This window comes from Leuciscus leuciscus (assembly GCF_965113295.1).
Source record: "Leuciscus leuciscus genome assembly, chromosome: 5".
Lineage (NCBI taxonomy): Eukaryota > Metazoa > Chordata > Actinopteri > Cypriniformes > Leuciscidae > Leuciscus > Leuciscus leuciscus.
The window spans coordinates 21,363,732-21,387,995 of NC_138729.1; the positions used below are offsets into that span (position 1 = coordinate 21,363,732).

Consider the following 24,264-nt stretch of genomic DNA (forward strand, 5'->3'; position numbering starts at 1 on the left):
GTGGTTTAAAGCTGTACCAGTTAGCATCAATTCATCTTTATCTAAATGTAACACGGCAGCATACTGACCTCCAGGTAAATCTCTTTATCAATATCTGATATTTTTTTCTGCATTGAGTTACGCGGTAAATTTTTTAAATAATAGCAATATTTTAAATAAAAACATTGCATTATTTAAGTCATCAAATGTTGGAAAGTAACAAATTGTTTAATGTGTTGTATGTTCCTGTTGTGCATTCCCCTTGAGTAAACAGAGCCCAAATTCACTTATAACACTCTATAACCAAACTGTTCAAATATTAATGTGGAGCTCTACCTAAACGTGTGAAATTTGTTTAGACTTCCACGTATTCTTTTAATACATTGCTCAGCTGTTCGCTGTTATTTGTCTCCTGAGTCCCCGGTCAAAGAACTGCACAAAAAGCGGAAGAAGGGGGACGGATAAGAGAGTTATGCGCATGCGCACTAACTTGTTTTTCACAAGAGCAGCGCTTAAAGTGAGCCGGTGGCGAAATCTCGCTGTCTTTCATTGCAGACCATCAAGCCTTCACCGAGACGCGATAACAGCATCTTTTGCTGTTATTCAGCTCTCGCAGCTCAATGACACTATCCAGTGTCAACTCTCGCTTTTTTTCATAAGAGATTATTTTCATAGACTTTGGCCGTGTGATTTGTTTTTGTCTACAAAACTTTGTACATTTTATTTTCTTGCCACCATGGTGCTAGGAAAGGTAAAGAGCTTCGTTGTAAGCTACGACTGTCTAAATGACAGCAATGTCCCTGTTTTCTCAAGTGGGGACTCCGTCTCAGGAAGAGTTGTTATTGAAGTCACAGGGGAGATTCGTGTCAAGTCACTTAAAATACATGCAAAAGGATTTGCAAAAGTTCGTTGGACAGAATCACGAAATGCTGGATCCAACACTGCCTACACTCAAAATTATACAGAAGAAGTGGAATATCTGAATCATAGAGACTTCCTTATTGGCCACGAAAGAGGTAAGAAATAAGAATACAGATCAAACATGCTCTCAGTGTAGATTTGTTCCGAAAAGAGCAGTTGAATGTAACGTTACTGGTGGGATGGATGCTCAGTGGTCCAGGATGACATGACATACTTTGGATGCTGCACAGTACTTGTTGACCGGTGTATCTGTAGACAGTATTGTGTTCATGCATATGCATTTATTTTCTCTATCAATTGTTTTGATGTATTCATTTGTTGTATTCGATTGGCTTATCAACGAAAAATACACCATATACATGGAACATTACATGGCAGACTCATGATCAGTCATAAAAAAAAAAAATTAAAAAAAAAAGATTTGGCAATACACATGGATGCTTAATTTTCACTATTCCGTTTAGATCGCATAAATACGTGATATTCAGCACATTCATTTATTTGATTCTGGACTACACTTCAACATTCTTTCAGGTGTCAGTGACAGCTTGAATGAATGAATGGTGGCCACACAGTTTGCTCATCTCATGCTACAGCCTTATAAAAACGAGATTCGTCTTCGGTTCTCCACCGCTATACATTTCTTTTGGAAAAAGCTACGTGCATAAATTTCATATAATATCACAGTAATGACATATATTTCGGCATAATGTCTTAAGTTTCCACCCATTGTTAGAAGCGGTTCAATCCTGTTTTGATGCAGTGTCTGGCCGTTCTTGTCTCTGATTGGTGGAGGCGCCAACGTGTCTTCTGTGACATCATGCTTTTGCGGAAAGTGAGAAAAACAGCAACTTTGCACCAGTGGCTGTAGTATGCAACCTTGCACATACAGTGGCTATTACATTTAAATGCATTCAGTGGTCCAGTAATGTTGTTCCATAAAACGTCATTGCTGACTGACAACCTCGCTGCATAATGTTCTTGCATATTGGACTTTTCACATTTGAAATTGGCCAGGGTCATACAAAATGTTTGAGTAATCGTATTCCTATCAACTGGTTTCACACTGTACATTTATAAACCCTCATTTGCATATTTATGAGGTCGACAACTTTTATTGTACTAATACGTGAGGCAGCTCTCGACCTGTTTTGATAACTGCAAGTCTTTCGGTAGAAGTGTGTCCGCTCTGGCTGTTTAAGCCACATAAAACGTTTGCTGAAAAGCAAAAACCACCGTCTCTTTTTAACCAGTTCTGTTCGACATTTCCAATTTTCTCCCCGCGTTCCACAGTTTCTGCAACTGTACAGAGCTCATTAATATTTAATGAGGTAAGCACCGAGGCAGTTCATTGGTTGTCTGTTACCAAACAACTCGATGTAACGTTCTACCGCTGCATTGTTCCATTATACTGACTGAGCAGGACTTCAAAACACAGGGTTACAAAAATTACAAGTGTGAAACGTTGCTTTACCCAGGGGGAAATGTGACTTCAAGAATACACCCAAATTGTAACGTTATAATAACTTTTTCCATATTCAGTCGCTATTTTTTGTTGTGAAGTTATGGTTAGCCTGAGCTGGCTTCTGGTACAGAACGAGCCAGTCAATGTTTGAATGTTGAAACTTATTCGTTGTATACGAATCAAGTAGTGCATGTAATGACTGTTAGTTGCATGCGTATTGTAATTTGAAAGAAATTATTTCCCCTGTAAAGTTCTAATCTAAATAATGTGTCTAATTGTCACTTTCCTGTTTCTGTATGACTAATTGGTTACAATAAAGATCAATTTATAATGGAAACTGGTCGGTTTTTTGTCGTTTCTGATTGCTGGTGTTTTATTTTATTTTATTCATTTATTTAGTGGTCATAATTCTCTCACGTGTTTTGCTGAATGGGAGAACGCTCGTGAAGTCCACGCCGCAGCACACGAGTAGATTTACGCGCGCGCGCTCCGCCGCACACTAAATACGTAATGAGCGCTCCGGCACAGGGAAGCAGTTGGCTCCGGTTTAGTCCGGTCTTCTCTTGCTGGAGTCTGCCTTTGATTGACAGCTCCGTGCTTGTTTACCATGGCTCCGCTAAGCTGAATGGAGTGCTGACTGCTGAGCTGGCAAAACGAAAGCCGCGGTGCTTTTTTGTGTTACACAAACATTATTTAACATTGGAATTTTGTTTCACATTTACCTTATGTTTCATGTGAACTGCAGTAGATCTTACGAGTATGTATCCCATTCAGAATAAATACTGAAACTTAATACACATGTGCCTCAAGTGCAATGATTATACATGTGATTTAAACGCTTATGATTCATGGGTAAAATATAGGCTAATTGTGATGCATATGATTTGCTGGGGTTTATGAGAATCATACTACTTGTTTTATCAAAGTGGGCTTATGTTTACATTTAAGAATTTAGCAGAAGTGTATCATGCCTTATGTGTTTTAATAAATTAGATCATGTAACAAACAAGAAGATGCTCAATGCTTTGGCAGGTAAGGTATATTTGGAATATTGTTCTCTTCTGTTTCAGATGATGATAACTCTGAGGAGGGACTTACCACTATTCATTCAGGAAGACATGAGTATGCATTCAGCTTTGAGCTTCCACAAACGTGAGTTTTGGTCAGATGTGCCACCAAAGCTAATAATTGTTCATCTGTACTGTATGTTATAATTATAATTTGTATTTGCTTTGTGTCATGCACATGCAGACCTCTGGCTACCTCGTTCGAAGGGAAGCATGGCAGTGTGCGGTACTGGGTAAAGGCTGAGCTGCACAGGCCTTGGCTTCTGCCCATGAAGACCAAGAAAGAGTTCACTGTCTTTGAACACATCGACATCAACACTCCTCTCCTGCTGGTGAGTGTTCGCATCATTCGCATCCCTGTATTCGTCCTGATTCATCAATGCAATGTTGAAGAATAACCATTCAAGGTTCTTGCATTCTAAAGTTTTGGTATTCTACTTTGCACAGTCTCCTCAGGCAGGAACTAAAGAAAAGACGCTATGCTGCTGGTTTTGCACCTCAGGTCCAATCTCCTTAAGTGCCAAAATTGAACGGAAGGGTTATACTCCAGGTAAATCTTCTGACAGTTAATATTTTCACTAGACATTTGGAACCCCACTGTAATTTTACATGATACTAGGGTTGCATCAAATGATTATTTTCGATTCATCTGTCAAGTATTTCTTCGATTAATCCAAAAAGAAAAAGAAAAAATAATAATGTCAATTTAAAAAGTAAATTAATTTGTATCCCTTATTTGCAAAATTGTTATACCCCACATACTGCCAAATGTTGTCCCCCACACAATGTGCAATCTGAAGGCAATATAAACAAATAAGCCTATAGTGACTATACTATAATGTGTCTATGTAGGCTATGTGCAGTTAAACATAATTAAAATTAAAATTCAATTAGAAAAATATAATTCAATTCAATAAATTCAAATAAATAAAATATAAATATAATTAGAAATTAAAAATGTCCCTTTTACTGTCACTGCTCTCATTAAAAATACAATTACTTGTTTCTCATGTTGAATTTCAAAATTGCATTTAATGTGTAAAAGCAAATATTTAGAACAATGTATATTTTAGTCTGAATTATTGTGCTATTCTTCTCTCATCTGTCAAAGCACATGAGGTGGCAAGGCACATTAAAATTATTAATGTCCATCCTGAACTGTTTTCCAGATGCGTTTTGTCCATAGAAATGTGTTATTCATTATTGTAAAGTGACATGATTGGCGGATGTTTTTGTGCAAAGTGCGCAGGCTGGATTAATCTTTAATCAAATTTGTTGTTGATTATTTTCATTAGCGATTTGATCGATTCATTGTTGTAGCCCTACATGATACCCCTTGATACTTTTTTAAACCATTAACAATACATTTCTTTACACAGGAGAGTCCATTCAAATCTTTGCAGAAATTGAAAACTGTTCATCGCGTATGGTTGTGCCAAAGGCTGCCATTTACCAAACGCAGACCTTCTTTGCCAAAGGGAAGATGAAGGAGATCAAGCAATTGGTGGCCAACATCCGAGGGGAGTCGCTTTCTTCAGGCAAGACGGAGACATGGAATGGAAAAATGTTGAAAATCCCTCCTGTATCACCCTCCATCCTCGACTGCAGTATCATTAGAGTGGAGTACTCACTCATGGTAAGTGCTTTTTGATTTTTTGATTACCGATCATCTCTACATGTGACGGCATTTTCTATAGCTTAAAAATTTAAATAATGCAGTAATTTCAGAGCTTTATGTCAATTTCAAGCAGCTAAAGGATCAGTTCCTTGAACACCCTTATGCTTTCCACCCATCCAGCTCCATTAATGATAAAGAGATTATGCCAAGTTCTCCTAGCACATACTGATAAGAAGATCAGCCTTAAAATATCTGATGAAATTCAGGCCATTGAGTGATAATGGCCTATTAACCCCACAAACCAATCAATGAGTGTATATTAGCACCGTTTGTTTACTTTTGGGATACGGAGAAACATTTGGACCTGGAAACAGTGACAACCAGATGGTTTTACTGGTCATATTTACAAATCAAGGTGCAGTATTTGTGAAATGATTAACCTAAAATCCCAATATTATTATCTGCAGGTGTATGTAGATATCCCAGGAGCCATGAACCTATATTTAAACCTGCCCCTGGTGATTGGCACCATCCCCCTCCATCCTTTTGGTAGCCGTACATCTTCTGTGAGCAGTCAGTGCAGCATGACCATGAGCTGGTTAGGCATGGCCCTCCCTGAGAGGCCTGAAGGTAAGGAACTCTGCACGATATTGCCTGCTCATCCCCTAGGTTGTCAATTAAAGGAATAGTTCACTTAAAAATTCTGCCATCATATACTCACCCTCAAGTTGTTTCAAACCTGTATGAAATTCTTTCTTCTGCTGAACACAAAGGAAGATATTTTGAAGAATTTCATTAACCAAACAGTTGATGGACCACATTGACTTCCATAGAAGGAAAAACAAAATACCATAAAGTCATTGGGGTCCATCAACTGTTTGGTTACCGAAATTCTTCAAAATATCTTCCTTTGTGTTCAGCAGAAGAAAGAAATTCATACAGGTTTGAAACAACTTGAGGGTGAGTAAATGATGACAGAATTTTTGTTTTTAAGTGAACTATTCCTTTAAAACCACTTGTTTTGAGGCATGTTTTAAATATAATAAGAGTCCAGATTTGGTATATATGGAGGACAAGTGATTTGAATCTTGACTTACAGAGAAAGAACTTGTTGCACAGTGTTCTTTAAAATAAGACACCAAAAGAGGAAGTGGAGAGAACATTGTATGCAGAGAAGAAACAGATATCATGGTTGGCATCGCTACAGCATTAACATTTTCTTTTGCTGTACGCAGCTCCTCCAGCCTATGCAGAGGTGGTCACAGAAGAACAGAGGCAAGGCTGTCTGGATGTGTCGTCAGGACGGGAGAACTTTGAAGGGCCATTATTGGCCTACATCCAGGAGTTCCGCTTCCGACCCCCTCCACCCTACTCTGAGGTAAGATTTTTGTTTTTTTGACGGGTAAAATGTTGATATTTTTATCAGGAGGTAACCTTCAGCCATGTTTACATGCATTGGACTCACGGAAGCTGTTTTTCTGTTCCGCTCTCCATCAGATTGATCCACATCCAGATCAAGTCACATCGACCGCGGAGCAGAGACTCGACACCTGCCCATCACGTTGAGAAATGCATGGAACGAGTCCAAAGTGGTTGGGCTTTAGGAGCTTTCACTTTTGTTTATCTCCAGATGACAGCGATTGTTTGCTTCGCTGTCACCACCGAGAGAAAACAAACCTCTATGGAGAAATCCGTTCGTAAGGGTGCAGGAAGTCACTGGCAAATTACCCGACCCAGAGATTGCCCCCGTAACCCCCCTGACCCGTGGATGGGACACACCCCACCGGACTAAGCCTGGAGAGCTTTGTCAATGTAGTCACTTTTCTCATGCTTTTCCGTAAAAGTTGACAAAAGAACATGCAGACCTTGTCCGAGATCTGAAGAGAAAGGCAAGAAAACACTACGACCGCAGCCATTCACAGTACAGCTGAGAGAAACTCATCATTCTCTCGTCTCAGTTTTTGATTTCTGTTTGCACATGTTTGCTTTCCTCGATTTTGAGTTTTAAAATCACTGATTGTTTTATTTCAGTTTTCTTGGATTAAGAGATTACAGGTTTATAACAGTTTCGCTTGAGCCGCACAAATTACAAAGAACACAGAAAACAGATTCTGAGGAATAACAGATTGAATGGACTGACGTAATGCACTGATCTTGTTCAAGCTCTTTTGAGGTCTGTAGTTTTCATTGATTGTGTTTCCTCAGTCGATAATCTGCTCTTGGTAACATGCTGTCTGAAAGCTTTTGCAATGTTGCCTTGCCAACTCATAACCCAAGAATGGCATTTGTTTAGTTTTGTCCTGTTCAAATGGACTTCATTTTCGGTTCTAAATGTAGAACCTTTCAGCCAAACGTGGTTTGCTTGGTGTTAAATTTGTTGCACATGTTGTTTGGTAGAGGAGCAAAAGTCCAGGACATGGTGTTCATGTGTGTGATCGGAGCAGAGAGATAAAACAGGGTGGGGCCTGGGCAGGATGCCTGAAAAGTTTGTGGCCTTTCTGTTCGTAGTGTGTAGCGGTGCAAGCTTTGAGATTGCACTGCCTGAAAAAAAGCACTCAGTCTCAGGTCATCTCACTTGCCAAATGAAAACAAAAACAGTGCAGATTATGTTTCAGTTGCACTGTTTCAGTTCAAGGAAGGAGACCATTGAAGGAAATTCAGATTCAATACTGAAAAACTGATTCAATAAAGAGAGGAGATATGCACAAAGATGCAAGGCAGCTTTCAAAGACTTATGACATTCCCTTTTTGTCCTGCTGCACCGGCGGACTTACATTTGACGTAATGTTTCTTCAGACCAGTGAAGCCAGGCATGACCCAAAGAATGGCACAGATGCTTAAAAAGCCAAGTTGTAAAGCAAAACGAGGACTCTGGATCTTATCCAGAGATATCCGAATCCAGTTGAAATGAGTTGTACATTTGTTTTTAAAACTCATTCGACTACAAAAGTAGTTTAGGCTCTGATCATGCTTGGGCTTCATTTTTTTTTTTTACTGAATTGAAACCACAAGTCTGCTCATGTCTGGTTGAGGTCTGGAGAAATGCTGGCATTCAACCATTTAGCTATGTAAATAGTTGAAGAAGTGTTTGGATTTATAGAATTAGTCATTATTTGTGCACAGTGTGTTATAGGTTCATCTCTAATGTGGTGGTGGTTATGATTCAGCAGTTTTTGAAGCAAAGTGATCTTAACATAGTGGCCTTGATGAAGTACTGATCTTAACATTCTTAACATCCTATTTGTTATCCTTTTATTCCTACAGATTGGGGTTTAGGTTAAAAGGACAAAAAGGGAAAAACAAAAAGTCCTTCAAAGCGAGCAAGCATGGATCATGCCACTTTTGATTTGAATGGGTTTCGGTTTTCAGTTATGGGTTTTGATGAATACTTATGGGCATTCAGTGTTTGTTTTTCAAACAAACTAATTAATATAGATCCTCTCGTCTCAATTAATATGGGAACAATAGCTGTAGCACACCTTAGAGAAATGGGTCATCCAAAAACTCAAGAGATGATTATGAGAAAAAAATGATTTGCTTCTCTGTTGTGTTTTATAGTTTAAAATCGAACCAAAATTGGCTACTAATGAAAGAATAAGCTTAAGCACAAAAAGAAAAGAGCTTCTTTTTGTGGTCGGTCAATACTATAGTCTAATGCTTGGCCTTCCGTGTAGTCCAGTGTTAAAGCTAAACTCTTGACTCTGTCAGGAAACACCTTTAATGGAAATATGGTATGTTTTAGAAATTAAGTGCAATATTTCTTGAGTTTATTTTGACTCAGTGGTATATTTTGACTCAGTGGTATATTTTGTCTTATTTCAATGTGATTTCATTTCAGAGATCATTATGAACATTTGATAATGATCGAAATGTATGTCTGTATTGGTTTTAACTTTTGTCTTAGTTCTTCCTTGGAAATAAATAAACTAAATAAAAGAAAATCCCTTACTTCTGCTTTATTTTTATTCTATTTTTACTATGGTGATATTGGTGCATAAAAGCAAACAGGCTACTGCCCAGAATTTAAAACATCAGCAAGATCTCTTGTATGAAATATGGACATGTTGTGCCCCCATCCCCCCCAATAAAACCAATTCAGTGGAAACTCCACCCTGCAACCGACTCTAAAGATTTCATTGGTTGCCTACACCAAACTCTACTCTCTAACTCTACCCTTTACTTAAACTAATTTATAATAATATGTAATAATTGATTATCTAATTTAGTGCTCATAAGAATCCTTTTCTTTTTTTTTCACATTTACTCCTTTGCATTGCTGTTGCTTTAAGTAGATCATTTCAAGATAAGGTTGAACCTTCTTTAAGGTGTTGGACTCCAAGACGCCAGCTTGGTTTATAGGGGATAACCTTCTGACCTCAGCTTATCGGATGGCACTAGGGTCAAGAAGTAACTTTGGGGTCAAGTGAGTTCACAAACTTTGGCCAGCAGGGTTGGTTGAAAATACTAACACATAAACAAGGCTTATCTTAGAACTGGCCAAAACATGGGAAATGGTTATGCCCAATTCTAAGCTATGGCTGTAATTTTAATTTTAGCCACATAATGAATTATGTTCTTTACTATGTGTTCTTCTTATAAGATTTTTTCTTAATCATTAAAATGCCTTCCTACTCACTTATGGCTCATAAAGGTTTATTTAACATGAAATATGTATTATATTTAGATCTATGCTTATTTTTTAAATGGGTATTTGGATTGCCTGAGGTGAAGTGTGAGGTTACATAATTCATTTTGACCACAAACTGATCATTGATTGGCAACTCAGTTGTAACATATTTAGAAAATCTATTGTAGTTGCGTCATTCATGGGTTATGTTTATTGACTGGGTTTTAGGATGTAGACTCGCACGCACAGGATAGAGCATATGGAGTCAGGAACATAAAAACAGAAACATTCTTTTTTTTTCTCTCTGGGTGTCTCTTTAACTGCATTTATCAAAAGACAGTTTTTAATAAAGTCTACACTTTGTTTTCAGCATATTAGAATGATTTCTGAAGAATCATGTGATACTGAAGACTGGAGTAATGGCTGCTGATAATTAGGACCCAAGCAGTGAAGGTGCTTAGGCACCTATTGTAATTGTTGGTGTTCTTATTCTTCATCCGGTTGCTCTTCTTCTGCGCTGGAAGTCTATGGCAGCCCATAGAACCGCTAAAGGGAAAGTTATGAAATTTGGCTCACAGATAGAGACTCAACTGTCACCATAGCAAATTTGGTGTCTCTAACTAACTCAATCCCTCTAGCAGTCCAAACTTGCACTCAAGTTTATGCTAATTACTTCTGAACCATAAGGGCTAGAATTTGAAATTATTTTCATTCTGATTCCTTAGCTCAAGGAAATTCGATTGCATTTTCCCTTCATTAAATATTTTTCGCCATAAAGAACTACTTTTTCTAACTCCTCCTAGACGGTGTGTCGAATTTTTTTATGAAACTTGAATTAGATGATCTTCAGACCATGCTGTGAAAAAAGTTCTTAAAACCCAACCGTTCTTGAATAACATACAAATTAAATTGAAGTTGAGCACCCCAAATTGGACACGAGTCTATATCTCCGCAACACTTCGGCGTATTCAGACCAAACCTGTTACATGTCATCACAAGCATAACTTGAAGCTACATTCTGCGTTTTAGGACAGCGCCACTTACTGGTCCGGAGATAAAATATCAATTCCGAACAGTTTGCCCAAAAATCGAATAAAAAATCTCTTTAATCGGGGCGGCATGCTGAGTTGAATGATATCCAATTTTCCCATATCGGCCATTTTTAATTTTGTAGTAAAGTGCTGTATTTTATGAACGCATTAGAGTATTGTTATGAAAATCAGCGTCATCGGCACAACGCCCTGAAGGAGCCTGAGAAGTTTCAAGCCATTTTTTTTCACACAGTTGTTATCATAGTCCATTTATACCTTGAAAAACATGGCTATATTTTAATTACATAATGACAAAAATGATCCAATCCTGTAACTGCAATTTTGCATATTGCTATATTTTATGAACGTTTTGGCATATCGTAACAAAACTCAGCGTGTGTCAGCACCATGCCCTGAAGGGACTCGGAAAGTTTCAGGGCATCACCCCCTTGTGGTGAAGAATTGTAATAAAATTATATTATAAGCAATTTTATCGCATTACAACTCAATGTATTTATGGGTTTTCAACCTTTTTGCTTACAATTGACTCCAAATGTCTTTATTTACCCATTTTTTGCAGTGCTGCTAGCTTCCTTGTTTGCTTCTTTTGTGATTGGCCCCGATAATTGCTGCTTGCAGCTATATTTCAGCTTTGCCATTACAGGAATAAATTACAGAAAGCATTTATTTTAAATTGTAATAATATTTTACAATAATACTGTTTTAACTGTATTTTTGATCAAATAAACACAGCCTTGGTGAGCATAAGAGACTTCTTTCAAAAACATTTAAAAGATTTTTGCAGACCCCAATCTTTTGAACAGTATCAAGCTGAACTGTATGTACTGTATATCATGCTGAAAGATGCACAATCTTATTTTTCAACCTAATAGTTGCTGTTTTGCCAACTGAAAATGAGGACAAAATATCATGCGGCAATGAAATGTGAAAGGACTTGATTGATCCTCACACAGCTAAGCGGGTTGCAGCTAGCGGGTGTGTTACATAAGTATACAACAGTATTGTCATCTCTACAGGCAGTTGAGTGCTGCTTCTAGGATCTCATGAGTCAGCTTTGACCCAGCACTTTATTCTCTCCTGCTAGGCCTCTGCTCTACTGACTCTTGCAGGTCAGGCCCTTTGTACGGTGCTGACCCCGGGCCCCAACAAAAAAGAGAGGAGGGATTACTAGCAATGGCAGCTGCTGATTTAGTCCATGCTGATGCTACACAGATCTGAGCCTTTTCCGATAACTACTAAATCCTACTGCCGTACCTCCTTGCCAGGAGCCTCACGCTCAAAGAGGAATGTCCAGATGAAGCTTCTAGAAGGATATAATCATGTGCCCATAACTTTATATCTTGTTTTTTGGTGCTTAATATCTTGTAGTTATATATACACAGTATATAACAATAAAAATCATAATGCTCTGCATGATGTATAAGGGATTTAGTCTGTTATTTAAACTGTTATGACACCAGTTTGTGAGAAATTGCGGGGGGGGGAAGCTCCTGACGCAATTTCCGTGTATTTCCTGTTTATCGTTCATTGCATCTAGTTTGAATCTCTTTCAGCTCTTTTTCCTTTCTGTTTTGCTCCGCCTGTATCCCTTCTGTACCTTTTAAAAGAGCAGGTTTTTCGGACCTACAGAGATGATTGAACATCTTCACATTGTTCCCATCAAGAGCAGAAGAGGAGGACATTGACCTGGAGAAAAAAGCATAAACAAGCTTGACAGAGCTTTACTCTTACTTTGTCTATCAAATATATTGTACATTTGTATATTGTAAACAGTAATACAAGTGGCACTTTCCACAAATGTTTGTTTTGTTCAAAACAACTCACGAAACTCTTAAAAAATAAGTCTTTTTTCAACAAAAGGTCAGTGAAAGGTGCTTAACCTTTAGAAAACCTCAGGAGGTCAAAATGATTTTATTTGCTCTAGTGATAAATATTAAAAGAACATACAAATTAAACAGATACACATAAAAAAGTGAAAAATATGGCACACAGATAAACATGACATTTATTGGTAATTAGATTAAACAAAAGTCATCACAAAATTTTCACACAAAAATAAATTAATATACATCTATTTTCATATGAATGTAAAGATTTTTTAAAATCGTTTTAATTGTTGGAAACAGTTGTGGGACAGGTTTAAATCACCTCTGTAATTTGGGGGGTGGGGGGGCACTGAAGGTAAGAGTAAAAGTGGCAAGTACAGTAGAAGATGGGATCTTTAATCAGAAGGCCAATAGCGAGAGATTATGCAAGGGGTTTTTGAGATTCTACATTTAGTGCACCATTTCACCTTTTAATGCATTTAAAGTGGAACATGACTTTTTAATTGTTTACATTTTCTCACAAAAATAAAAAAATTAATACAACAAATAGTCGACCTACATGAAACTGCTCAGTTTTCAATCCAAACATGTCTCAATGTAACATAAAGACTACCATAAAAACCCAAACATTCACACCCATCTGTGATCATGGCAACAAAGCAAACAGAACTAAAGGGAACAGCTGCGAGAGCTCTCAGAGTTATTGACATGCAGAAGCCAGTTGCTTCAGCTTGTTTTGCAGCATGGCTGTGGATAAGGAGGAGGGAACTTGATAGTAAAAGATTTCTCAAGCTAGTTGAGGTCCCCGAGTTTATGGGTCCCAGGATAGACTGCATAACTTATTCAAGTTCCTGACAGTTAAGTGCAATGTCATTACTTGAATTAGTGTCAGGATAGTAAGCCGCACTATAAAAGCACACTGTACAAATGGATTTTGTGTTTAATGCTTCTTTTGTACATATTCTGCCTAATGTAGGTCATTTTAATAAATGTTATTTGTTTGTTTGTTATATACTGCAGCTTTGAGACTATAAAATAGTTTTTACCACTTTAATGAATCCACCACCAACAGTTTTCTCTTTCTGTGATGCTTTGAAGAGTCCTTTGAGCTCTTGTAGAGTATTAGTATTGAAAACTCAGGGGTGGTGATGTGTCATGCATTATTCATGATATGGAGACTGTGGCCGTGCTGTACTAAGGAGGGTTGACAATTCACACTGTGGCACATATACAGCTGTTATGTCAGTGGATGATTAATAGGAACCTAAATGGAGTATGTGACTGCAGAGGTTTGTGGATGGGGTAAAGGAAGAAGAACGCATTGCAGCTTTAGTGGCGAGGATCATCTATAGGCCTGAAGATATTAAATCTGGCAGAGCTTACCTTATAAGCTCTAAAATATACAAAATGTAAATATACAATAATTATATTAATATAATTATGAAACACAATAATAATATAAAATGTAATAATTAATGATATATTCATAGGCTATATATAATTTGTAGTATTATTAAAGTATATTTATAAATGTTTGAACAAATAGACTAAGTGAATGATTCAGTGACTCAACCATAAAACACAATGGCTGCATCCAAAATCGTATGTGACAAAAGAAGTATGTCCGAATTCATAGTACTCATAAAAGAATAGGCAAAAAGTACCCAGATGACCTACTACTTCTGGCGCGATTCTGAAGTATGCATATGATGGACACTTTCCTATCCCATGAGGCCAAGGGAGATAGTCTGGCTATCACCAGACCAAGCTCAATCTTTTAAGATTGAACATTAGTCTGGGGAGTCTGCTCAGTATTTTCTACTGCACAAGAGGTGTGATCAAAGGGGATAGTTCAAATGACTCTTTACGCAATTGGATAGTCCTTCAACCAATCAGACCAACAATCCGGGTGACGTACTTTCCGACGTGAAAACTCCAGGCAGGAAACGTGTCAACAAACGTGTTGGTTTGTAGCATTGATCAGCGGTTTGCAGAAGCAGCAATTGAAGCATCGTTGAGAGGTTAAGCAATTACTTCACGACCGCTAAAAAGTTACGTTCTAAATAGAATTAATGTGTATAGTATGAATGTAATTTGGACATACAACATCCGCCATGCTGTCATTATCATGTGACCTACCAGCATCAGTTGCGTCACTGCCATACATAAATCCTCTCCCGTGTAGACTGGGTAAACCCAGCCCAATCTGCCGGCGATTTGATTTCGCCCTGCAGCTCAGGCTGGAAACCTGTAAATTTTTCTATCCTGCTTCCGTTACAAATCTGCGGGGACCAATCACAAAATGGCTTATCCACCTGGCGCGCTATTGGTGGGTTTAACATGATGACGATAGAGAAGCGTCTTTCGCACGACCGTCAATCCAATTCCTTTTAAACCAACAAAAGGGCAACAACATGTGTGCCGTGACAAGTCTTAGTCTAGCACAGTACACCATTTTTTTCTTAATAGATAGAATAGAAAATGTTAGTTTCTATGTGTTTCTAGTTTCTAAGTGTTGAGAAAAAAGATGTGTACTTAACCGTTTCTTACAAATGGCTAAAGACTCCGCAGCTCGGGTTGAGTTAGACAGGTCATTCCACCAGCATGGAACAAACTAGATAAAGGTCGACAAGGTCAACATTAGGTCAACCAGGAGATGTTGACTTAATGCATCAAAAATCTGGTGTGAATTATATTAATAAATACATCTCTACCACAGTGAAGCATGGAGAAAGAGGTCATTGTGTGGGGAGCCTTTTTAGCAGCTGGTATTGGTGAGATACTTCACTGTGAAAAGTCATTCAATGCTTTGGAGCACAAGAGAATATTGCAGAATGACTTGCTTCCCACAAATGAAAATTTGTTATCTAAAGGTGAATGATCAGATGTTATTTTTCAACATCAAGACAATGCTCCAGCCCAAATTGCAAAGACAACCAAGAAGTGGCTTGAGAACAAGTCAATCAGGCTCATGTTTTGACCCTATAGTGGATATTTGATCTCATGTTAAACTCAAACAAACTTTTTTTTTTTTGGAGACATTTTTCAACTGCTCATGAACTGTTTTTAAGCCATTAACATCAACACTAAGTTACTTTATCTACAGTATTAGTGCAAGAATTGCTAATTTCCTGATCAGTGATTTGTGATTAAAATGGTTAAGACCTTTTTTTTTTTTTTTTTTTTTTTTTTTGTCCAGGGGTGTACATCACACCAAATACAGCCTGTCCTGCTCTTTCATTAGGGGAAGTGAGTTCACTCTCTCTCTGCAGCTGGAGGGAATATATTTTTCACCCTTCTCCTTCCAGCACCCCGCCAGTTTCCTTTTTTAGGCAACAGGCTGACTCACATACTCTCCGTTTCTCCTCTGTTCCTGAGTCATAGTGAGCCTTGACCCCTCCTGTGCCTCTGAGCTGCAAAACAGCAGGTGGAGCAGGAGCCGACAGCTCTGAGGAATCCTCCCACTACCATCTGAACACATGCACGCACAAACACTCACATTTTAGAGCCTCAGGCTCCACATGTCCATAAGACGGAGGTAAAAGTTCAAATTTGCAGTATGTTGTATCCTGAATGCATGTGCTAAAATTGTGTCAATTTGTTATAGCTGCAGAGCAGAGAAAGGCGAGCAAGAGGTCCTGCCAGGGTGAAATGACTCACGTGAACCACTAACCCAGTTCCTTTTGTTCACCCCGCTGGATATTCCTGGCCAAGTTCCATGCCATCATTTGCTGATGTACTTAGCATTTAATATTTTAAAAAGGCAGACAGAATTGTCTCAACCAGTTATATTAGTTTAGGTTGGGACTATCTGTTTGTCCTACCAATAACAGGTTGGGGAGTTTTTGGTAAACCTGTTTGGAAATAATTATTGGCTTTTATGTAGCAACATAAATGTTTATATTCTACAATCTAAAGTTTGGGTTCTGTTCTGTGTAGCTTATTTAGATGTTATTTTTTACAGCTTAAAGCAGCTTTACAGTGATAACAGGAAAATTATGCATTTCGGTTGTTGTTCAGTTGTAAAGATAATCAATTATTACATTAATTTAATCTATAAAGCAGTTCTGCTTATTCATCCAGTTCCTTTTGCTTGACGATCGGATTCATTACACTGGTATGGAGCCGGAGCTGGCCATAGGGTCTGTGAGGAGGACTTGTCTGGTTCTTGTGTATCTGCTGAGGATCTGTGCAGAGGATGTAAGGATGGCTGTCAAGTCCAGATGTTTGCCAAGGCAACATTACTTATTTTTGTTCAGGTTTTTCATTGAATGTTTATATATTCTTTTATTTGAGCATTATTTCAATTACTGAAATGATTCTAATAGGCGCTGCACTGCACTGATGTTCTAAGTAAAAAAATAAATTGGATAAAATGAAAGAAAGTGCAATATAAGACCCATGAACAGGACTGAAAAAGGAAAATGTCCACCAATTCCCATATATTCCAGTGCATGCAAACAAATTATTATTGTTTTCGAACTTCATGACATACACACATGCCCAAGTATCAATCAATGTTTTGATGGAATGATGAACACATTTTGGCTTGATTAATTTTCCACGACATCTGATACCCTTAGTAAGCATCTACTTAGTCTTGGGTCCAACAAACATCTCTGTCCAGCAACCTCAAATGACTCCTGACATGAAATGAGACTGAAAATTGGGTCTAGCTTGCAAACGTTTTACCCCATCATGCTAAATGCTGATGAAGATATACCTGAGTAATGGTACATATCTGGGGAGATTCATATCATAACAGTTGGAGGTTATGTAATAGGGGGACCTTGTGCACTCCAGAGCTGCATTCGTCCACCCCCACCTCCAATGTTAAGCTATAATGGTGGACAGCTCAATAAGTCCGTCACTTTAATTTCCCAGAAATATAAGAGGTTCTGGTTTCACTTTATTCTGATGGTCCCTTTAACACATTCTGTTGACTATAAATAATGTTGCACCTACATGTCTACTAACTCGCCTTAGAGTGTTAGTAGAGTACTATTAGACTGATTAAGGTTAGAATAAGTTGACATGCAGTTGCAAAGTTATTTATAGTCAGTATAATGTCTGTTGGAGGACCATTACAATAAAAAGTTAGCAGATATTAAGCAGACAGTGTCCTGGTACTCTAATGAGAGTTAGTTGACATGTAGTTGCAAAGTTATTGATAGTCAAAAGAATGTTCAAAAGGGACCATCAAAATAAAGTGTTACAGAGGTTCTATATTCAGATCTATTTTTGCTCAGAGGACCACCAGCAGAGTTGTGTGTGTGTGTGTGTGTGTGTGTGTGTGTTTGTTTGAGATGATTTGAGAGAGAGAGAGAGAGAGAAAGAGAGAGAGAGAGAGAGAGAGAGAGAGAGAGAGAGGACCATTTCATACATTTTTATCATTTTTAATCTACATTTTAGTAAAAATAATATAGTAATTTTTAATAATAATTATTATTATATTAATTTAGATTTATTTATTTCTAATATTATATTTATGATTATAATAATAACAATTCTTATTATTATACACTTTTTCTCTGACCGTTAAAATTAAATCATGTAATTGTCAATTGTAATCAATCTCATATGCATCTGTTTACATCATATAGTTCACGAGTTCACATCTACATATAATTAGTACAATAAGTTTATGCGTATTTGGCGTGCTGTCCGGGGGGAGGGCTCCGAGCTCGGAGTTAGGCCCGAACCCAGAGTACTCCCCCAGTTGGTAAGTGTAGATGGAACTGTAAGTGAGGAGATGGGGTGGAGGAGGGATGCTGACAAACTTTCAATGAACAGAGATAGGTCTGCTGTGAATTTATACTCTGTCATTGAGTTGATTACTGATTAATCTCCAGCTGTGCATAATTTGGTTAATTATCTGAACCTGCTCCTCCCGAACTTTGTTAATAAAACATCATTTAGTTTTAATACGATTTTTTTCATACGAGACGTGTTGAATTCAGGAAGTTACGATATATTTATATTGCACAAGGACCTCTTATATCAAAAAGATTAAGGAAATTGGGATTCCTCATCATCTGACCCCCTTAAATCATTAGTTAAACGTGTGAATTTAGTATTTTCTACGCTGCAACATCTCCCACCCACAATTCTCCATGGCTCTAAGAATATAACAGCTGTACAGGTGTCAGATAGTAACAACATAGTCAATATTCACATCGTGAATGCTGAAAATAAGCTCTGCAAGTGTGAAAATGGTGGAATGTCTCTGCATGACATCCCTGCATTGCATACATAATGTCCTGGTGTACATTTACACCTATCCTAAACTTAACATGAGCTCTGAAAATACAGCAAAGCATTGTTTTGACCCTAATTTTGATTTTGATTGACACAAAGAGAGAGGCAGCTAAAGAGACAGATCCCAGGAGGAGAATGTTTAAGTTTATTGAATCTACTTGAGTGGGAGTATATAGCTTAGAAACATACATGCTGAACAAGCAGGGAGCTCTGAGTGTTAAAACAATGTAACCATACTCCAGCTCCAAAAGATTTGTCCCGCTCATCCCCCGCCCTTTTCTTTCCAGCTCCTTCTCCTTCTTCATTTTCTCTCCCCCTGCAAGTCTGTAATATGATTCAGCACTGAATCCAGGAGTCATTGCTACGCAATAATACTATGCCCCCAGATCCGTCCAATGAACAGCCGGGTCAGTAGACACACCTACATAATCCCACCCTCTGTCCCATCGTCCCCCTTCTAGTCTCTGAGAAAACAAGCGTTTCCTGTCCATCTCAACTCATAAATCCATTACTGACGCATCACTTTTGCATATCTGTTCATCATCCCTCATAGTTGTCATCTGTTTTTAAATAGTTTTAACCAGGGTTATTATCATTAACTAAAGCTAAAATCATAAAAGAATATCTTCATTACTTGAAATTATATATATATATATATATATATATATGATATTCCGATTGTTAAATGTATACAAGTGGATGTGTTTTGTTGTTTAAATGCCTTTATAATAATGTTATTTGAGCTGTATGCACGATGGGCGCCGCCATGTTAGTTTGTGCCACAGTTCAGAGAATCGGATCTGTTGGATTTACAACACGTGAATTCATCCACTTCTCCGGAAATACATGAACGTAAGTGGCCGGTGAACTGGGAGAAGAATAGAGTAAACTTTAAAGTTACTTACACAATGTGTATCTGATATGAATAAAACATTATTGCCGCTTCCATAGACATCAGTGTGTATTTTACAAACTCTAAATGTATTGTTTTTAGTACTTATGTGATTTTATATGTCTGAAACCTAAAATAAACATTATGTGGTTGAAAACACTGAAAGTTGTGATATATGACAGCACTGAGCGCGTCCATCTTTGGCTCAGTGCCAGCCAATGTGCGAAAGCAGATTTGAATTTAGCAGTTGATCATGTGATGCAATGACCGTTCTAATCATACCGGTGTGATCGTATGCTACTAAGAACTACAACAAACAGCTTGTTTGGACTACAACGCACATCTTCTGGATCTTGTGAAGTCACAATGTCACTCATTTAAATAATCTTCGGCCAAGGAATACATAAAAAAGGGGGTGAGGCTTGGTTGACCTTGGTTGTTGCCATGTTGAAAATATTCAGTTTTTTTCAACCCCAGCTCCAATACCCCTTTGTTTGGCCTTCCTAAGGCGGACAAACGTAGAAAAAATGTATGTAATGTAAAAACTTAAAATGTATTATTTTTATTTGAGCTGCACATTTTATGGAGGACAGTTTCCAGAACTGTCCTGAACTGTACAATGCCTGCTACGCACAAAAACTTCTCATTAGAAACGGAGCAATTCACATTTTGTTGGTACAATCAGTTGTTTATGCTCATGACCTTTAAGTATTTATTATGTGTTGTTGTGTTTTCTATGCAGTTCCAATTATAAGTTTTATGTTGTTGTTATGATGTAAACAAAGGGCAAAGCTGTATGTAAAAATAAAATAAAAAAGTAAAAACTTTTTTTTTTACAGCATGTTAAGATTGTCACTTTTTGGGGCTGAGAAAAACGCACCGTTTTAGTTTGTATACCTTTAAATGCATGAGCTGCTGCTGCCGGCACTGAGGGCGGAGCCTCACGAGCTTGCGCTCTGTCAGTACAATGTCATCTGATAATATCAAAACAGAAACTCTCAGTTGCGGTGTTCATTTCAACCCGGAGTTGGACAATAATACCCACAGAGCCAGAGAATATATGCTGTATGGATATACAACAGGCATAGTTTAGTTTAATTACGGTTATAAATTATTTGTCATCTGCTTTTATCCACTATTAATACAAGCCTGCTGTAGCAGACCCCTTCCGAATTAAAGTATTTTTCATAAACTCCCTCTCTCTCCCTTTCAGTATTATCAACATACACAGCGAATTACACAAAACACTCGTAACAACTAACAGTAAACAAATATAAACACACCTTTTCAGTGGGTGCTTAATAAAATGGTATACTTTATATCCGTAAAACGACTCGATGAGCTGTCATAAAGTGCGCGCTCTCACTTTCATTTCTGCCGTGATCACTGATCAGTAACGTTAGGCCTATCGTTAGGCCAGCAGCCATATCACATGTAGCACAAGACTGGTTGCCCACTGAAGCTAAGCATGGTTGAGCCTGGTCAGTACATGGATGGGAGACCTCCTGGGAAAACCAGGTTGCTGCTGGAAGAGGTGTTAGAGAGGCCAGCAGGGCGTGCTCACCCTGTGGTCTGTGTGGGTCCTAACGCCCCATAGTGATGGGGACACTATACTGTCAAAAAAAGCACCGTCCTTCGGATGAGACGTTAAACCGAGACCTGACTCTCTGTGATCACAAAAAATCCCAGGATGTCTTTCGAAAGAGTAGGGGTGTAACCCCGGCATCCTGGCCAAATTTGCCCAATGGTCTCTGTCTATCATGGCCTCCTAATCATGCCCATACTGATTGGCTTCATCACTCATTGGTCTCCTCTCAACCAATAAGCTGGTGTGTGGTGGGCGTTCTGGCGCAATATGGCTGCCGTCGCATCATCCAGGTGGATGCTACACATTGGGGGTGGTTGAGGAGATCCCCCCCCTTCTATGTAAAGAGCTTTGAGTGCAGAGAAAAGCACTATATAAATGTAATGAATTATTATTATTATTATTATCATCGCTCTGGAGACTGTAAGCTTGATCACGAACAGCTGGTAGTACAGATCCATCCTCGAGTAACAACAGGAGTAAATGAAGACTGCTATGTCCATTCTTACATCCAACAACAAGACACCTCAATCGCTTAGGAAACTTTCTTGTCTACAGCTGCTCCGATGTCGAAACAATGTTGGACTCAGGGCGGGTCTACACTAAAACTGCAGTGTCAGTCAACAGTCGTGGACGGGGCTTGTGCAAAAGTACGTCACACTGCCCCGAATCTGAGAACGGCTTGTTCTGAGATAGTGCTTATGATTTATGGGGATTTAAAAAAAAAAGCACTGGGTGGATTTTTATCATTATAGGGTGATTGTGTACACACACTGCACACAACACACTTCAAACACCATGTAAAAGTGAATTTTGCATAATAGGTGCCCTTTAAGACCATAATTCTTCTTATTAAACCAAAACGTACTTTTTTAAAATGTTTTGTTTAATCTTCTTTCCATTTCCTCCTCTGCTGCTTTAAATAATTTCTTTCTTTTTTGGATATCATTCATTGTCATCCAGGGATGAGAGCGGTGATTCACTGACTCATTTCTTTATAATCAGCCTCCGTATGAGCTGCCAAATGAAAAAGGTCCCCTCGTTCCCAGTGTGAAACTCTCACATCCTGCGAGTTAGAGAGCGATTGCGACAGGTTGAGTCAGCACATAGAGTCGTGTGAAAGGAATGTATTACACACATGGCTGTTACTCTCAGTTATGGACTTCCCCAATTGTATGCCAGCACACTAAACTTCTTGTCCTTTCTAATTTGAAATTACAGAGTGGCTTCTAACACAATTCTCTATGTTCTAGTTACTATTCATATTCTAGGTTTGGAAAAAATATGTAAGAGAACTCGTCAGATTTGCCTAAACCTTTTAACACACAATGGATATATGGTCCAAAATTTTAAAAGAGGGTGTCCAAAAGTACAGTTTCCTGTTTTTAGCATTCAGATATGCTCTTCTGCAGACCTTGGTTGGTTATTTGAGTTACTGTTGCCTTTCTATCAGCTCAAACCAGTCTGGCCATTCTCCTCTGACCTCTGGCATCAACGAGCCGTTTTCGCCCACAGAACTGCTGCTCACTGGATATTTTCTCTTTTTTTGGACCATTCTCTGTAAATCCTAGGGATGATTGTGCGTGAAAATCCCAGTAGATCAGCAGTTTCTGAAATACTCAGACTAGCCTGTCTGGTACCAACAACCATGCCACGTTCAAAGTCTCTTAAATCACCTTTCTTCCCCATTCTGATGCTCAGTTTGAACTTCAGCAGATCGTCTTGACCATGTCTACATGTATGGATTTGCCATGTGATCACAGGAACAAGCATGCATTGACTACAACACAATCAGTTATTCATATTTAGTTAGTTTTCTCTTGTTTTTGCATGTGTTCATAATTTATTTATATGACAGTCATGGCCAGAAATCATGTCCGCACAATTTGGCATGTTTCATTGCGTTATCACAAATAAAACATTTGACTCCAAGCACAACTACATAATATGATTACAAAATCTTTAACACTTTTTTAATAATATTTAAATAAAGGGTGAAGATGTCAATTTTCCTTGGCCGGACATCACTTTTGGCCACTATGCATTTCTTATGCATGCATTCTTGCTGCAGAGTCTTACAAAGAAAAGAAAAATAATCAGTTTTTATATACAGTATGTCCTCATAGTTTAGTGTCTGTACACTGCTCACTCTCTGTTGTGAAGTGCTGTACAATGTGACAACAGGTGCACGCACTATTACAAATGGTCTGACCCAGCTGGTATGAGGTGTATTAAAAGATGCCACAGGGTAAAACAGAAAGTGGCAAACAATTCCAGGGACAGTCTTTACTGGAAGTCTTTCTGTATTCCTGTAACACTTAAAACAGACTCAACAAATGTTTAGTTTAGCACCACACTGTAACGCATTGATTGGTAAACTATTATTGGAAATATGCAATATAATGTCGGATGTTGAAATAATGACCAGTCATGCAAGGAAAATAACTAACATTTGGTTGTGACATGGTTTAATCATTGACCTTCAAATGCTTGTTGTTTTTTGAAAGTAGTCTGCAAACTATTACATGAATCTACAGTATGCAATGATTTTTTCCAGAAGGTCAAGCTCATCATTGCAAACAGTGTCTCTTCCACAGCAGACCACTTAATACCTGCAGCAGCAGTCAATACAGGATCTACATACTCTACCAGTTTCTTTTTCTTACTCCCTTAAGGATCTGACACAATTTACAACTGGTAGAAGATAAGAGAGCAAAGGGCAGCTCCTTCAAACCGTGTAATCACACATTAGCCAACGCTCTTGGCTTAACTGATAACTTATGCTGAGCGCTTGAGGAACTTTGCCAAAGATTTAATTTGATGTCAGGGATCCCTGATCTCCATACCTTTCATTAACTACAGTATTTATCATGTAATGATGACCATCTTGAGTGTGCATTTCTATAGCCTGCACAGCAGCAATTTTCAAACAACCCAGGCAACATTTCATGGTGGGGCCAATGTAGGCGTTATG

General features: G+C 38.2%; 1 protein-coding gene and 1 long non-coding RNA gene across 2 annotated transcripts; one reads left to right on the forward strand and one right to left on the reverse strand.

Annotated features, from left to right (window-relative positions):
• Positions 1-505: 505 nt before the first annotated feature.
• Positions 506-8,998, forward strand: arrdc3a (arrestin domain containing 3a). The gene is made up of 8 exons (XM_082170022.1): positions 506-995; positions 3,436-3,517; positions 3,617-3,764; positions 3,880-3,982; positions 4,812-5,068; positions 5,518-5,680; positions 6,286-6,428; positions 6,548-8,998. Exons 1-8 carry the CDS (start codon positions 716-718, stop codon positions 6,614-6,616), a joined length of 1,245 nt encoding a protein of 414 aa, XP_082026148.1. The 5' UTR covers positions 506-715; the 3' UTR covers positions 6,617-8,998.
• Positions 8,999-9,290: 292 nt separating this feature from the next.
• LOC309499058 lies at positions 9,291-22,375 on the reverse strand. Its single transcript, XR_014206131.1, has 2 exons — positions 22,159-22,375; positions 9,291-12,415 (listed from the first exon to the last, which is right to left on the reverse strand). It is a non-coding gene; the product is annotated as an uncharacterized lncRNA (long non-coding RNA).
• Between the last annotated feature and the right edge of the window lie 1,889 nt (positions 22,376-24,264).